Source organism: Piliocolobus tephrosceles, chromosome 1, assembly GCF_002776525.5.
Source record: "Piliocolobus tephrosceles isolate RC106 chromosome 1, ASM277652v3, whole genome shotgun sequence".
NCBI lineage: Eukaryota > Metazoa > Chordata > Mammalia > Primates > Cercopithecidae > Piliocolobus > Piliocolobus tephrosceles.
This window is the reverse complement of record NC_045434.1, coordinates 105,848,480-105,863,753: the sequence shown is the minus strand read 5'-3', so window position 1 is coordinate 105,863,753 and position 15,274 is coordinate 105,848,480. Positions and strand designations below refer to the sequence as shown.

General features: G+C 44.5%; 1 protein-coding gene across 1 annotated transcript; it reads right to left on the bottom strand.

Annotated features, from left to right (window-relative positions):
- Window positions 1-216: 216 nt before the first annotated feature.
- NGF (nerve growth factor) lies at window positions 217-14,102 on the bottom strand. Its single transcript, XM_023222814.2, has 3 exons — window positions 14,074-14,102; window positions 8,054-8,177; window positions 217-1,106 (listed from the first exon to the last, which is right to left on the bottom strand). The coding sequence occupies exons 1-3, from the start codon at window positions 14,100-14,102 to the stop codon at window positions 369-371; spliced, it is 891 nt and encodes a 296-aa protein (XP_023078582.2). The 3' UTR covers window positions 217-368.
- Between the last annotated feature and the right edge of the window lie 1,172 nt (window positions 14,103-15,274).

Sequence of the window (15,274 nt, the reverse complement as noted above, 5' to 3'; positions counted from 1 at the left end):
GCTAATCATGCCTGACTTAGGCTAATCTCTGAAACCAGTTAGCCTTTCCTGAAGTTGCAGCACTGACTGGGGGTGGGGTAAGGGTTACAGGCGGGCCTTAGAAGGAGCCCAGGGAGTACTTTGGACAATTCGGACAATTCGGACAATTCCCCCTGCATCTTCCTGAGACTTGCAGATGATTTTACTGAGAAAAATAACCAGGGTCAGCACACAGGATGCTTCCAAAAATTTAATAAATAATGATTCTTTAAAACTGTATAAACTATAAATTACCATGCAGTCCTTATAATTTAAAATAATTTACAGGTTGAGGTAGGGAGGGGCCCAGGAGACTGTGGAAGGGGCAGGGGAGGGAGTGTGTCGGCAGGTCAGGCTCTTCTCACAGCCTTCCTGCTGAGCACACACACACAGGCCGTGTCGATCCGGATAAATCGCCAGGCAGCCTGCTTGCCATCCATGGTCAGCGCCTTGACAAAGGTGTGAGTCGTGGTACAATATGAGTTCCAATGCTTTGAGTCAATGCCCCGGCACCCGCTGTCAACGGGATTTGGGTCCCGGCACTTGGTCTCAAAAAAGTACTGTTTGAATACACTGTTGTTAATGTTCACTTCTCCCAACACCATCACCTCCTTGCCTTTGATGTCTGTGGCGGTGGTCTTGTCCCCAACCCACACGCTGACACTGTCACACACCGAGAACTCGCCCCTGTGGAAGATGGGGTGGGACGATGACCGCTTGCTCCTGTGAGTCCTGTTGAAGGGGGCAGCACCACCGACCTCAAAGTCCAGATCCTGAGTGTCTGCAGCTTCAGGTGGGGGCTGGGTGCTAAACAGCACACGGGGTGAACGGAGTCGCCGCTTTTTAAACAGCCTGGGGTCCACAGTAATGTTGCGAGTCTGCCCTGCCACTCGTGCAGCTATCGCCACTGCCGGGGCGCTGCGGACTCTGCGAAGGGCCGTGTCAAGGGAATGCTGAAGTTTAGTCCAGTGGGCTTGGGGGATGGTGTGTCCTGCAGGGACATTGCTCTCTGAGTGTGGTTCTGCCTGTATGCCGATCAGAAAAGCTGTGATCAGAGTGTAGAACAACATGGGCATTACGCTATGCACCTGGAATGAAAAAGAAATGAGGGTGACTCCATGGAGTACTAAATGCAGTCAAAAGGCAGTTTCTGGGTCCCTCAGAGCTGACCTCCCACAGGGATCACAAAGAGATTTCATTCAAACTGGGGCACTTCTGAGAGGGAAAGGGTGTGCTAGCAATGGTTACACTGGGACAACAGGCATACGCCAGGCTGACTCAGGCAGTATGGATGTGTGGTCTCCCCATCCAGGCTTCTCCAGGAAGGGACAGAGCCCCTGGAATTTTGCCCAGTAGTTCAGTATGAGCTTGGAAATATCAAACAGAATCCTTTGAGTTCTCTGACGCTTAAGGAGGCTGAGGGAGGTGGTAAGTGTCCATGTGTGTACCAGGGAGGCCGGTGGGGAGAGTTTGACACCTCTCCCTGGCACTTGTGCCTTGATGTGATGGTGCTGTCCTGCTCAGCAGTTCTGAATCCTCTGGGAAGGCACTGGGGAGATGTGCTAGGGACATGTCTTGAAGCCTCAGCACTGGGTACCCCCTTTCAGACAGTGCACTGGGTCAGCTCTAAGATCTGGTGACTTGGAGCCCCTGTTATGGATTCACAAAGCATCATGTTTGGCAAAAACCTTGTGGCTCTGGGACCAATTTAGTCCAGGCACCTCTTCAGACACCACCCCACATATATAACTGTGGACCACATAATAGTTCCTCTTTGTGTGATGTTTTTAAAATGTGTTCACTTCTATCTTCTCATGAGTCTGTGAGTTCGATTAGGATTTATCATATTTATTTCACATATAAGGACACTGATTCACAGAAAATGAACTAACACTAAAGCATTGAAGTCACAAATGAAAACTGAACCAGAAATAGAATCCAAAGTTGACCCCTTACTTAGCCAGTCTGTCCTTCCATCCACCCTTCCTTCTTTTCTCCCTCCCTTTCTCTTTCACTCTTAAACATGTCTTTTCTTTTTATTATTTGTCCTTATGTGACTATAGGTCAAATGGTATGGATCTATCTGTCCCCAAGAGGACTCCATGCTGCACTGCAGTTACCCCACAAATAATCCCCCCACTTGGTCAAGTAGTTGTAGAATTAGTTCTGCTCCTGGAGGGCCTCTCAATGGCCTCTGTGGCTCTCCTGTGCATACTTGTAGATGTGTAGCAAACGTCAGCTCCTCTAGAAAGCTTCCATAGATCTTCTTGGTTGGATTAGAAATATTGCCTGTAAGAGTGTCCTGCAAACTTCCAATTCTATCCTTTCTCCCATCTCTCCTTCCCACTCTCATGGGTCATTCTACTTCCTTTCCACACAGATACCACCTAGTCCTCAAAGCCTTAAAACAGATTAGAAAAGCAGTGTGTAGCCATACGCACAAAGGCCAAAAGAAACCACGCACTGTGATGGAAAGATCCACAACCCTAGGAGAGGTGATAGGGTTATGCTATAACCTATAGAGTGGTCCTCAGACCACTCTAATCAAAAATTATATCTTTCCATTGTGCACTTCAGAATAGCATAATTGTATGTACATATGTGTGTGTGCGTGTGTGTGTGTGTGTGTGGTGTGTTCTCTTCTACTAAATCAGTGTAATGACAAGAACTCTGCATTGGGTCTGGGGGTTAGAAAACCTTGTTTGGATTCCTACTCCACGACTTGTTAGCAGAAGAAACCCATTTAATTTCCCAGAGCCTTAGTGTTCTCATTGATCGGAGGTGGGCAAGAAACACTATTTCCCAGAGTCATTGTTAGGATGTAGTAGGTTCTCACAAAATTTGTGTAAATGATGAGTTATTTCTGTCTCCTTGTGTCAAGGACTTTGTCTTTTGTGTTTTCTACTGCTGGGTTTACCTCTCTCAGACCTCCTTCAAAGCCATTTTTATTGTCTCACCTTGACTGTGAGGTACTGGAGGGTGGAGCTGTGTCTCATCCACCTGTGTATCTGGGCACTCCATCCCTTGTATTCCACAACAGTTTGTGCATAACCCTATCACCTCTCCTAGGGTTGTGGATAATCATTGACTTGTCTGTCTCCCTGAGAGTGCTTTGGAAGCTGCACATTTTGCATTTCAGTATTTGCAGGGCCAGTTGCAGTGTCTGGCATGTAGTAGGTACTCAAAAAATTTAAGGAGAATGAATGAAAGAATGAATGGGAGTGGCAAGAGAAGCTCGCCATCTGCCTTCTTTCCATCACAGTGCGTGGTTTCTTTTGGCCCTTGTGCATATGGCTACACACTGCTTTTCTAATCTGTTTTAAGGCAACACATTCTTCTCCTCCATACTGTGCTTTTATTCGGCTGGAAATAGACAGCTCTTTGGTGAGATACCAAGAAGGAAATCACCAAATTCTTTTCTCTTTGGTTTCTTTGAAGAGTGCTTCTGTTTGCTCCAATTCTCTAGCTGACCATGCAAAGGAGGCAATGGCATATCTGGGGTTTTGACCACTACCAAATCTGTTGGCTAATGGTCTTGCAGACAAATGTCTGGACAACTCTTAGAGGACTGAATATTCAGTTGGCAGCAAATCTAAACCCTTTACTTTTGCTCCTTTTCATGTTTCATTTCTTTGTTCTTCTTGGTACATAATATCTCTTATCAGATAGATTAAAGGAGAAGAAAGAAAACTGAAATTCTCCCCTTATATCCAAATTAGTAACACTTGTTAGAATTTTGAGGGGAAAATGAAAATAACTAAATAAAAAGGTTTCAATGGACATAAGGGACATACTTCTCCCTATTCCCCATTACCCGCAGTTCCCACTTCATTCATGGTCTCCCCTTTGGTGGGCGCATCCTCTTCTAAGGAGCCCATTGAAATTTCTGTGCAATCGACTCCCATACCTGGATCTCTAATCAACTAGTCTTTTGAAGCTAGTTCTGCCTTCCAGCTTCTTGCGGGCAATTCTCCATAGATACTAGCATTTTAAATGCAAGACATCCAAAACGAAAATCTCCATACTCATAATCCTAATTAGGACCATCTTCTCCCCATCTTCCTTCTCTGCATACAACAGCAACAGACCCATTTTGGATCATTTGATTATTAGTTTCACAGCTACCATCTCTTTTGATCCTCTCTCCTCATCTCCCTAAACACGCTTCTTCACAGTTTCCTTTTTCTGTGACTGGAACCATCATTCATTCATCCATTAGCTCTATACCTCTGCTTATCCCTCTGCTTTTTCATCCCTGACCTCCATCCAGCCTTTCTGGTTCTGTTTTGGTAGCATTCTCTTGAAACTGTATTTTCCCTTCCATTCTCATCTCCGGGCCCCTAGTTCAGGTCATGGGAGCAGTCTCCCACCTGACGTCCTGGACTCTCATCTCTCTTCTTCCAATGCCTTCTATCCCTGGCCGCCCCATTTAGCTTCTTAAAATCTGCTCTGATTCATATCACCCTGCTCAAAGGAACTGGTGCCAAGTCCCTTGTCTATAAGCCAGTAGGGACTGCTCTGCCTGGCAATGGGATCCTGCCTCCTTCTACTCCCCTTACATAGTTTCCATTCCGGGCGCACAAAACTCCTGGGGGCAGTTCCTGCTTGGGCTTCCCCACCACTGCCCTTTTTCAGACTCTTCCCTTCCAGGTATGCTCCCCTACCCTCCCAGTGCCTTTTCTGCTCTCCACCTCTGCTGGCGGAATCCTCCTGTTGTCCTTCAACAACTTCAATGCTGCCTCCCCTGGAAAACTTTTTCTAATTCCGAGACAAACTACCTTCTCTATCTCTCTGTCTCTGTGTCTCTTTTTGTTTTGTTTTTGAGACGGAGTCTCACTCTGTCACCCAGGCTGAAGTGCACTGGCTCGATCTCAGCTCGCTGCAGCCTCCGCCTCCCGGGTTCAAACAAGTCTCCTGCCTCAGCCTCCTGAGTAGCTGGGACTACAGGCACACGCAGCCACACCTGGCTAATTTTTGTATTTTTTTGTAGAGGTGGGGTTTCACCATGTTGGCCAGGATGGTCTTGATCTCTGACCTCGTGATCCGCCCCCCTCGGCCTCCCAAAGTGTTGGGATTACTGGTGTGAGCCGCCATGCCCGGCACCTTCTTTATCTCTTAAAGCCTTCCCTTTATATTCTCTTAGGGCAGTTGTATTCTCTTATCCTCCCTTCTAGAGGACAAACTCCCTGTAGGCAGCAAAGTGTCCTACTCATCTTTGTTGCCTCCAGGTGACCTAGAACTCCCAGGTAACTCCACCTCTAAGAACCTGTGAGTACGTAGACAAGTCTCCTGCCTCCAGTGTTCCTTAATTCTCCATCTGTGTGAGGATGTTTAAGGTATCTTCCAACTATTATATTCTTTCATTTTAGGCACTTACGAAGTTTTCTACTCTGCCTTGCATCTGCTGATTTGACTGAACTGACTTCACAAAGTTCCTAAACTCTAACACTACTTTTCCACTCACAGTCAAGATACCAAATGGTATCACATTTAATCACAATGGAGATTTGTATCACAGGCAGATTGTTTCATTAAGACTTGACTATGTGTCAAATATATCTCTTATTTAGATTTTAGGTTTAAAGTTTAAAAATATATATATATATATTTAATTCACTCATGAGAGTGTGTTCCTATAAACTTTTACGTTTTTAAACAAAAACTCTCTTTTAAAAAATGATCAGTAGATAAAAGAAAAGTTGAGTGCATTCTCTATTCTAGTGATATAATGCACCGTTTAGAAAAGAACATTCTTTTTATTTTTGATGTGAACCAGAGGAGAAGTTTTATTTATTTATTTTTTAAAAACACCCTTTGAAGCTTTTCTCCTGAACAGATGACAGCCTTCTGTGTGGCTTTACTAAGCAGAGCTCTGCAAGCTGAATGATCAGATGGGGAGGATGCAATTAGGGGCTCACATGAACAAACATGTTCTATTTAATGTGAGAATGCTCTTTAATTGTCCTCCTCCTACCTAGAATGGAAGATCCATGACTAAGAGTGGGTTGGCCCATCGGGATGCCTTTACAACCAGCCACTGATGGGCTGCCCCACTCTCTTGCCCTCTTCTGAACCAGCGGTACATTCTGTGGCTTTCCAGTGGTTCACACACTCCAATAATAGGCTACATTTCTTGCACTAGGAGAATGATCTTCAAAGATTCTGGCCTCACCTGAATAGGTGATGGAGCTGCTGGACAGAGCTAAGCAACTGGCCCAAATATTTGTGGTTAGGAGGGCTGACGGCACTGGGAGGCTTGGCAACCGTGCCTGGGGAGATGTGTTGTAGAAGGGAGTGAGAGAATTCCTGCCTTGGAGAGAGCCATGCCAAGAGCTGCGAGCAATTCTCGGGCTAGAGATGGGATACGTGAACCCGGGTCACTAACAGTTGGCAAGAGACAAAACTCTTGTGGCCAAGGAAATCCAGCCTCCTCCTCCTCCATCTCATTCGCCACATTCTGAGAGTGGGTCAAGGGTCGTTTCTTGTTTTACGCTTGACCTTCACTCTAAATGTTAACTGGCTGCTGTCTTCAGTTGTAAAGGCTCGAATGCTCTTGGGGGTTGGAGTGAGAGGAATTCTGTGGCTCCTCATTTCCCCAGCAAGGTACTTCAGAGGTGTCCTGGGCTGAGCTGAACAGAGAGAGGCATTGACAGAGTAAAATCCAGAGCCTCTGTTAGTGTCTCCTAGACAGGATTTACTGGGAGGAGGCATGGCTTGGAAGGTACATCAGAGATTCAAGTCCAGAGGCTCTCAAACTTCAGGGCATCAGAATCACCTGGAGAGTTTGTTATACTACAGACTGCTGCGCCTCATCTCCAGAACGCTTGATTCTGTAGCTCTGGTAGGAGGACACTAAGAATCTACATTTCTAATAAGTTTCCAGATGATGCTGATGCAGTTGTTCTGGGGACCACATTTTGAGAGCCACAAGTCTAGCCTAATTCTTTAACTTTGTAGAAGACGAAAATGAGCCTTGGAGAGGCTAAGTGACTTGGGCTTTTGCAGCCAGTGAGTGGCAGGGCCAGTCTGTGGACACCTGACTTGAGCTCAGCCTTGCTATCTTTTAGAGGAGAGAGGCCTGAAGCCATATGCACACTGTAACTGATAGGTGCTGGGATGAGTTTACTCATCCCCCAACATCGAAATGAAAATTCCGTTCAACAGATTATAAGTTTTACCTTCCTGATGCCACAAATCCAGATATTAGGGAATATTTAGATATTGAATTGTTTCATATCTGCTTTGTTGGGTTTCTGGGCATCATGTAGACTTGATCCAAAAGCACTTAAAATGCCCATGATAGAAACATGCAACCAGAAAGCACTAGCAGGTACCGGCACCTGTGGGGTCATTGGGCTCTTGGACGGCAGGTGTGCTGGATACATGAATGGGAACCAAACCAACTGATCTGAATTCTTAGAGACATACTTTGACATGAACGGGCTGAGATAATAATAATTATTATTTATTGGGTATAATTTTCTAATTAACCATTACACAAACCTGGGAGGTTGGCCATATCATTCCTATTTTAACAATGAGAAGCCAGAGATGTAGTAAGATTAAGTAATTGCATCACAGGTACACACCAAACAGAAATGGAACTCAGAGCCAGACCTCCTGTGTGCAGATCTGGAACTCTTCCACACCCCTCCACTCCACTAGCCAAGGGCACAAAGAGTGGCTGTGAACCTTCCATTTCACAAGTTCCCTGCTCAGTCGGACCAGAGAGTTGTGTGGAGGGTCTGATTGACACCGTCTATTCGAAGTCCTGTGTTTGGTGACTTTAGACCCTTGATGCAGCTCAGACTCCTGATATGTCCCTGGGGACCATGGGGCCAACCTGAGGGCACAAAAGATTTCCTCTCCTGGGCTAGGCAGGCTGCATTTGCTGTATCACTGAGAGCTTCTCCAGGCCCTTGCTGCTCAGCAGTTCAATCTGACTTGCCCTCTCAGGTTCTGTCACTTGGGACCCCTGCTTCTGGCAGCTGCAGAGGCAGGACCTTGGCAAGGCCAAGGCCCCTTAGGCACTTACCTCAGTGTGGCCAGGATAGAAAGCTGCTCCCTTGGTAAAACTGTTATTGGGTCCGGACGCTGAGCTGAGCTTGGGTCCAGCATGCCATCCAGCCCCTTGGACTGCACAACCACTGACCAAAACTCTGTGGAGGGGGAGAGCTGCATTAGACTTGTACCTCACCACATTCCCTGTGCCCTACACAGTAGGGAGGCATGTGCCAATAGGACAAATTCCGTTTCCTTGAGTTCTGGGATTTTACCAGCATCAAGGCCCAGGAAGGAGCTAGAATTTGGCTACCAAAATTTACCGGGGCCTGGCCTCTCATGGTCCTGTAGTGGCACCTGCCTCTCACTCTTGTGCCATACCTTTTGGTTTCAGCCTGGACACCGTCCATGGCTGATCTTGCACCTAGTGCAGGTGTTTCTAGACACATGCCAAAGTCTTGCCCTAGCAGATCCCTAATCTGGCATCAAAATGGAAATTGTTCAGTACCTTACACGTGCAGACATAGTAGATCCAACTCCGAACCAGCCTAAAACACATTATACAGATGCAAAATCCCTGACAATCCAGAGCAAGTTGGTGCTTTGATAAAAATGCAGATGAGTAATGGTGACAAATAAGACAGACTGATCATTTGAGAGACAGTGTGGAGCTCTCACAGAATCAGACAGAAATCTCAGAGTACCACAATGAAAGGCAGGTTTTAGGATTGGAAGCTATGGAGCTGATACAATTTTAAAAAATCAATTTTAGGCTGTAGTTTCTAGAAACAATGTAAGTTTTCTATTCTCCTCTCACCTCTATAACCTAATCTATGTAGGCGATTCATTCATTCACAATATTTTCTGGGCACTGACTATGTGCCAAGCACTGTTTTTGGTGTTGAGCAGGAGTAAATAAGACAAACAAGGCCTCTGCTCTCAGGGGTCTTACAGTCTTGTGTAAATAAGCAAGATATCTCCAGATTCGTTATATGCCATGAAGGCAATTACAGGGTCTGATGATAAAGGGCAACTGCAGGAGGTATCGAGGGACTACTGTAGACGGGACATTCAGCGAGGAGTTCTCTGAGGAGATGGCCTTCAAGCTGAGACCTGGAGGTTGAGAAGGAATGAGGGAGAGAACATTCCAGGCAGCAGGAACAAGTGCAAAGGCCCTGAGATAGAAACAAGACAAAGGTTCTGAGCATGAAGGAATGAGATCTAGAAAATGAGCTGGAGAGCCAGAAAGAGCCAGGTCTACAGAGACACAGCAAGGAGTTATGGTTTTATCCTCAGGACATTAGGAAGGGAGTGGAGGGCTTTGAACAGGAGGGTGATATTTATGGATAAATGAATGAATGATTACGTCTATGACAGAATTTGTTGTAGGGTGGAGAAACCCTCCCAATAAAGTTCTAGAATGACATCTTAACCTTCCTGTCCATATTCTCTTTTCAACTGCAAAAAATTCCTCTCCCTGTGATATCTTTGTCCAGCGTGGATCCCCACCACATATCTTCATCCAACTCCCTCTCAGCTTGTGCTATGAAAGCAAATGTCAGAGAAGCCACCACGGCTCCCCAAACTCCAACCACGAAGAGGAGCTGGAGAACAGGGGAGGTAGCAAGGGCCTCTGAAGTGGTCTTCAAGCCACTAGAAATCATGAAATTAAGCCCTGGGATGTCTCCATTCTTCTTCCTTTCCCATCCTGCTCAAAATAGTCTTCTTGCCCCAGAAAGAACCAGAAAAACCTTTCAATACTCAATTGGGATTGAAGGCTAGTGATGAAAATGCGTACTCAGACACTCTTTAAAAAGTTACATTCTGTGATGAAGAACATTTTCATGCTTTCCCAGGGTTGGACTTAGCATGGGAGAGGGAGAATGGCATGTCCCCAGGGTAAGAGGTGGACATTATCTGGTCCCATTAGTCATGGGAAGACGGTTTCATCTAGTCCATAAACCCTTCATCTGGGTGTTTGGCTAAACCTGAAAGGTTGCAGGCTGGAACCCACACACCTGCATTCTGATTCAGTTCACTCTGAGCTTTCTCCTCTATAGAAGGAGATTCAGTTCATCTCTGAGCTTTCTCCTCTATAGGATGAGAAGCTGGCACAGACGAGAGCTAAGGTCCCCTTTGGCTCTGATCATCTGAGATTCCATGACTTTGAATGTTTTCCAGGTTGCATTGTTACTAGATGCTTAAGTAGTGCTTTCTCTCACCCCAAAATTGGGACTCATTTATTTCATTGATTAAACACTTAAACTTACAGGTCCTGTGCTGGCCACTGTGTTAGGTGTCAGGTGCTAGGGATACAAAGAAGAATAAGACATAATACTTAACTTCCTAGAGCAAGTAATCTAGAGATAGGAAAAGGCATGCATATAAACAAACATTTAAAGTACAGTGCAATAAGTATGATGTATATGTGACATGATATGGAAACACAGTGGAAGGAGAAATTGGTTTTATCTGGCCAGACTGGTTAGAGACATATTCATAGAGGAGGTAACATCTGAGCAGGGTTCTTAAGGATGAATAAGCGCTCATTAGGGAAGAAGGGAAGGAAAAGTCCCAGAGTTCAAGAACTGAGTGGAGGTCCACCATGGCATTGCAAGAGGAGTAGGGGACAGGAGAGGAGTATAGAATAGGCCTTACACATCAGGAGGTGCTAATAGACTTGCAGTACCCTTCTGGGGCCTGCCCACTGAACTTCTTCCTATAGGACACAAAAAACCTCTGCTTTTAATCAGTGGAGCAACCAGAGAAGGAACAGTGACTTTCTCTGGAAATATTCTGGATATTCCACTACAAGCTAGGATGGCCTCCAATCTGGATGACTAGAAGAAGAGGGAAGTTTGGTTTAAATAAAAAATTCCACAATTCCTAGGAAGATCTGCATTCTTAGGGTGTCTACTGTAAGCCAACCACAATAGATTCCCTGGCCCTGTATCTGCAATTTCTGGACCAAGTCACCTTGGTGCATGCCAGGGCCAGGGTCTCCTGCCAATCTCATCTGGATATCTGATTGCTATATTTGAAATTGTGTCCAGCATTTCCTATGCCTTTGGCCTTGTCTTATTCTGTGTTGATATAAGCAGTTTACTACTGCAGAGAGAAATTCTCCGTCCACAATAATGAAACTCTAAAAGATTTTTGTAGATATTGTTGTCATTGTTTTTAGTCTCATGCTAATGAGGGTTGAGGCTCTAAAATTAAATCCAATTTAAATATTACAAATTGCTAATGCAAGGCATTGGGACAAACAACCCAAATGCATATCTATTTTTAAAACCCTGTCTGTTTTCATAGAGTAATCACTTAAACAGAAATCAGCTCTCACACTTTTGATAAATGCATGGAAATAAATCCCACCTCATTTCAAGATCATATTCTGTTCCTTCTTACAGGGCACAAAGGAATCCTCATAAAGTCTGGTGTACCTCTTCTAGAACTTGTCCTGTCCTGGGTTTTATGCTATGAAGCAGTGGTTCTCAAAGTGTGATTCCATAGTAGAGTAGTATTGTAGTAATCTCTTAGAACACATTAGAAATGCAAATTCTTGGGTTTTACCACAAACCTACTGAATCAGAAACTCTGGGAATGAAACACAGCAATCTGTGGTTTAACCAACCCTGCAGGTGATTCTGATAGTTACATAAGTTTAAGAACCATTGCTTTAGGGCTTCCACCTTGTTCCTCCTCATGGGGTGAAGAATCCAGTGCAAAGACGAAGCACCAACCCAGAGCCAGTCCACTGCTGTAGACCACCCGCTTGAATGTAACTTTCCATACAACAGTCAAAGGTATGTTGTGGGCTTCTTCCCACTTCTGGACCATACTCCTAGGACTTATCTCAGAACCCAATGTCCAACCAACCCTGAGCCTGGTAGAGCTAGGGGAGAGAGGGCTCTTCTTAAGACCCCTGAGGTTAATCGATAATATTTTGGTCAATTTCTCTGGTGATGCCTATTATTGACCATTATTAAGGTCATTACCAAGTGCATCAAATCATCTCAAAATGGCCAAAGTTGATTTTTTCCCCCCAAAAGAGCTCTTAGTCAGCAAACTTCATGGTTGTATTCCATACTAGAAAAGATTTCAGATTCCTTTTCCCATTGTGGACAGACTCCAAGTAAGGACTAACAGAGAGAGGGGAGGATTAAGGGGAATAGTTACGGCCTATAGCAATCGCACCAACAATCATTCTTATACCCTCAACAACATGTGCTTAATCTAAGACATTCCTAGTGAGTTTCCCTACTCACCAAGCTTTCCTGGGCAGAAATTAGGAGAAAGGGGGCTGCAGTCGCCCTGACATCTTTGATGTAGTGCAAGCTGCTCTTGGGACTAGCCATTGCTTTGGAGCACATGGGAGGAGTGGTCCCAGAGGTCTTTTTGGCCAAGTGTCCCCAAATCTTTAGTATTCAAAATTTCAGCACATGGTCCTTGGACTTAATAATAGTCCAACCCACTATTTGGTAATAGCCAAATTGATCACTACATCAAAGATGCCAGGGCAGCTTCAGCCCCCTTTCTCCTAGTTTCCACCAAGGAGAGCTCTGTGAGTAGGGAAACTCACTAGGAATGTCTTGCATTAAGGACATGTTGTTGAGGAAATAAGAATAATTGTTGATGTGAACCCTCAGTTCTCCCCTCCCTCTATTAGTCCTTACCCTGAGTCTGTCCACAATGGGAAAAGGAATTTGAAATCTTTTCTAGTATGAAATATAATATGAGGCTTGCTGACAAGAAGCTCTTTTTTGAGGGAAAAATCAACTTTGGCCATTTTAAGATTATTTGATGTGTTTTAACTATCCAGTGGTTTTGGCACATCCAATAGGAAATTAATACCAAGGACTTAGGAAGACATTAAGGTTCGGTGAAATTGCTGTTCTTTTTGATGAAAAGTTTCAATGCTGACAATTCTAAAGTGCCCTGGCACATTTTCCTGAAAGAAAAATCGTTCTATGGCTCTTTGGGAAATTTGTGGGTAAATTACAAAACCCTTCCTAGCACTTCCCTGGAGAGTCAGACAGCTGTAGGTAGGAAGAAGTTGTTGTGGTTGGCTGACCTCAGCTTCAGAATCAAAGGGCACTTGCTATGAATGAGAGCGGCCTATTGTGTGTGGCGAAACACAGTCCTCATGTTTACCTGACTGGAGGAATTCATGAGCTGTATGACGGCCCACACCCTAGGGAGGTTTTCAAAGTGTGGGTAATTACAACAACATTAATGTGGTAGAAGATAAGACATCTAAACACACAGCAGCCTTCCGTTACAGAGTTGAGGGCAGAATATTTTTGCAAGAATGTATGGCTAAATAATAGTCCTTGTAGTATAGCCCATCAGCTTAGTAATACTAGTAATATATCTATAATCTATATTTGAGTGCCAAAAACAATCCAGTAATTTTTCAAACTTTTCTGAGATCCTAAGAAAACATCTCCTTGGTTCCAATTGGCTAATCCTTAAACCACACACAATAAACTCTATTTCAGTGATGCTTTTGGCCTTTCCCTGGTCCGTGGTTCCCATACTTGGGACTAATAGCAGACAGTGGTACTGGGAGCAATGACTCTCAGGTTGGTTGCAATCAAGGTTCGCATATAATCATAACAGCACCTATGGAGTCTCCAGGCTACTGCAGACCTTGAATGACCACCTAGGATTGAACACATGAAGGAAAACAAAACAGTGCCGGTGAATGTTAACTCAGATCCAAGCCCTTTATTCTATTTGCTTTATAGGATAAAATGTCGTTGGCTCTTCTTGAGCTAGCCTTTTCCTCTCAGTGTGTGGTATGTTTTCTAAGCAATAGGTCAAGAAATGTTACAACACATAAGTCTATAATGCGATTCAGATGTAACTTCAGAAATTAAGACAAGGTAAAGATTCATAGCCCTGAAAAAGACCAGGAACTATACTGGCTTAAATGACACATGGGATTCCGGTGCTTTAAAAAAGGCAGGCAGTCCATCCTTCAATTAAGGAGGGATAAGGGATGAGTCATGGGACTTGAATGTAAGGATTCAAGTAAAATGCCACCCTTACTCATTAAAGTGTCCATTAGATGAGGCCATTTCTGTTTGAGCAGCTGGACTTCACTTTCACTGCAAAAATCGCTGCACCTCAACCAACCTGCATCCAAGAAAACATGGATCACAAGCAGTCAGCACCAAACACCTCCCAAGGGAAACTGAGTCTGAGGACACATCAGATACCGTCCCACTCCACACCACTCTGGAGTGACAGCTGCCATCGTGTCTTGAGCTCCCTTGCTCTTCTGCACTGACATTTCCTGGCTTGTCTGTTGACTTCACATCCAGAAAATCTGACTCAAGGCATGAAAGAGATAACTCAGCCCAGCTTTGCCCAGGCATGCAGCACATGCAAATCCTAGGTAACCTGAGGCGAAGATAAGAACTGGAAATGAAGAATTTACTTCCATGTGTGTGTTTGTCAGGGGGCTTTGTGCTGTTTTAGCTACTTCCTGTGCATGGCTTTAACTATCTTAGTCCCATATGGGCTCCTATTATACAGTAACACATATGACTTATGGGGAATGCTGGAATACCATCAGGGTGGTTAACTCTAATGAAGGGCTATTTGACAGGGATTTTTGAGTTTAGGTTAAGGAGTTTCATCTAGCTCTTTCATTATCTTGGGAGGAAAGGTCAGGAGAGATGAAAACCTGCTGTCCTTTCTAAAGTCACTTGCTTCTCATATAATTATATTTCAGAATATTCCCAGTCTTCTAGTGTTTCTTCTTTTAAGGTTTATTTGATAATGACAACATGAACAAAATAAAAACTCTGCATTGGGGAAATTTACTCCGGAGCTAACGAGAGACCCACAGAGAGTATCTGTCTCTAGAGACCCAGAACATTGTGGATAATTAGAAATTCCAGAGATGAAGGCAGACAGTTTTCCTTCTCAATCACCACACTTCTCAATCTTCAGCAAGAGACTTAACCTCTCTGCCCCTCAACATCTTCTCTCAAAAATCAGAACAATTACACCCTCCATATTGGGTTATTGAGAGGGTTAAATTGAATAAGCATTTAGCCCAGTGCCTGGGCTAGTTGGTGCTACATAAGTATCAGCTACTCTTATTAATTTCATTAAAGACATTTGTCCAGAATCAGGCAGCTAGTTAGTGGCAGATCTGGGTGCAGAAGAGAAAGTGATGCCTCCTATTCATCCCATGCCCCCATCTGGCCCTCTCTGGCAGGAAGAAATCGCCACTTTGTGT

Bases quoted from the DNA above. Each gene is read 5' to 3' on its own strand.
- NGF (XM_023222814.2), bottom strand. From the start codon at position 14,102: ATGGCCTCATCTAATGGACACTTTAATGA. The intron at 8,178-14,073 runs GTAAGGGTGGCA...CCCCCTCCACAG, and splicing joins TCTAATGGACACTTTAATGA to AGTTTTGGTCAGTGGTTGTG. The intron at 1,107-8,053 runs GTAAGTGCCTAA...TTTTCATTCCAG, and splicing joins TCTATCCTGGCCACACTGAG to GTGCATAGCGTAATGCCCAT.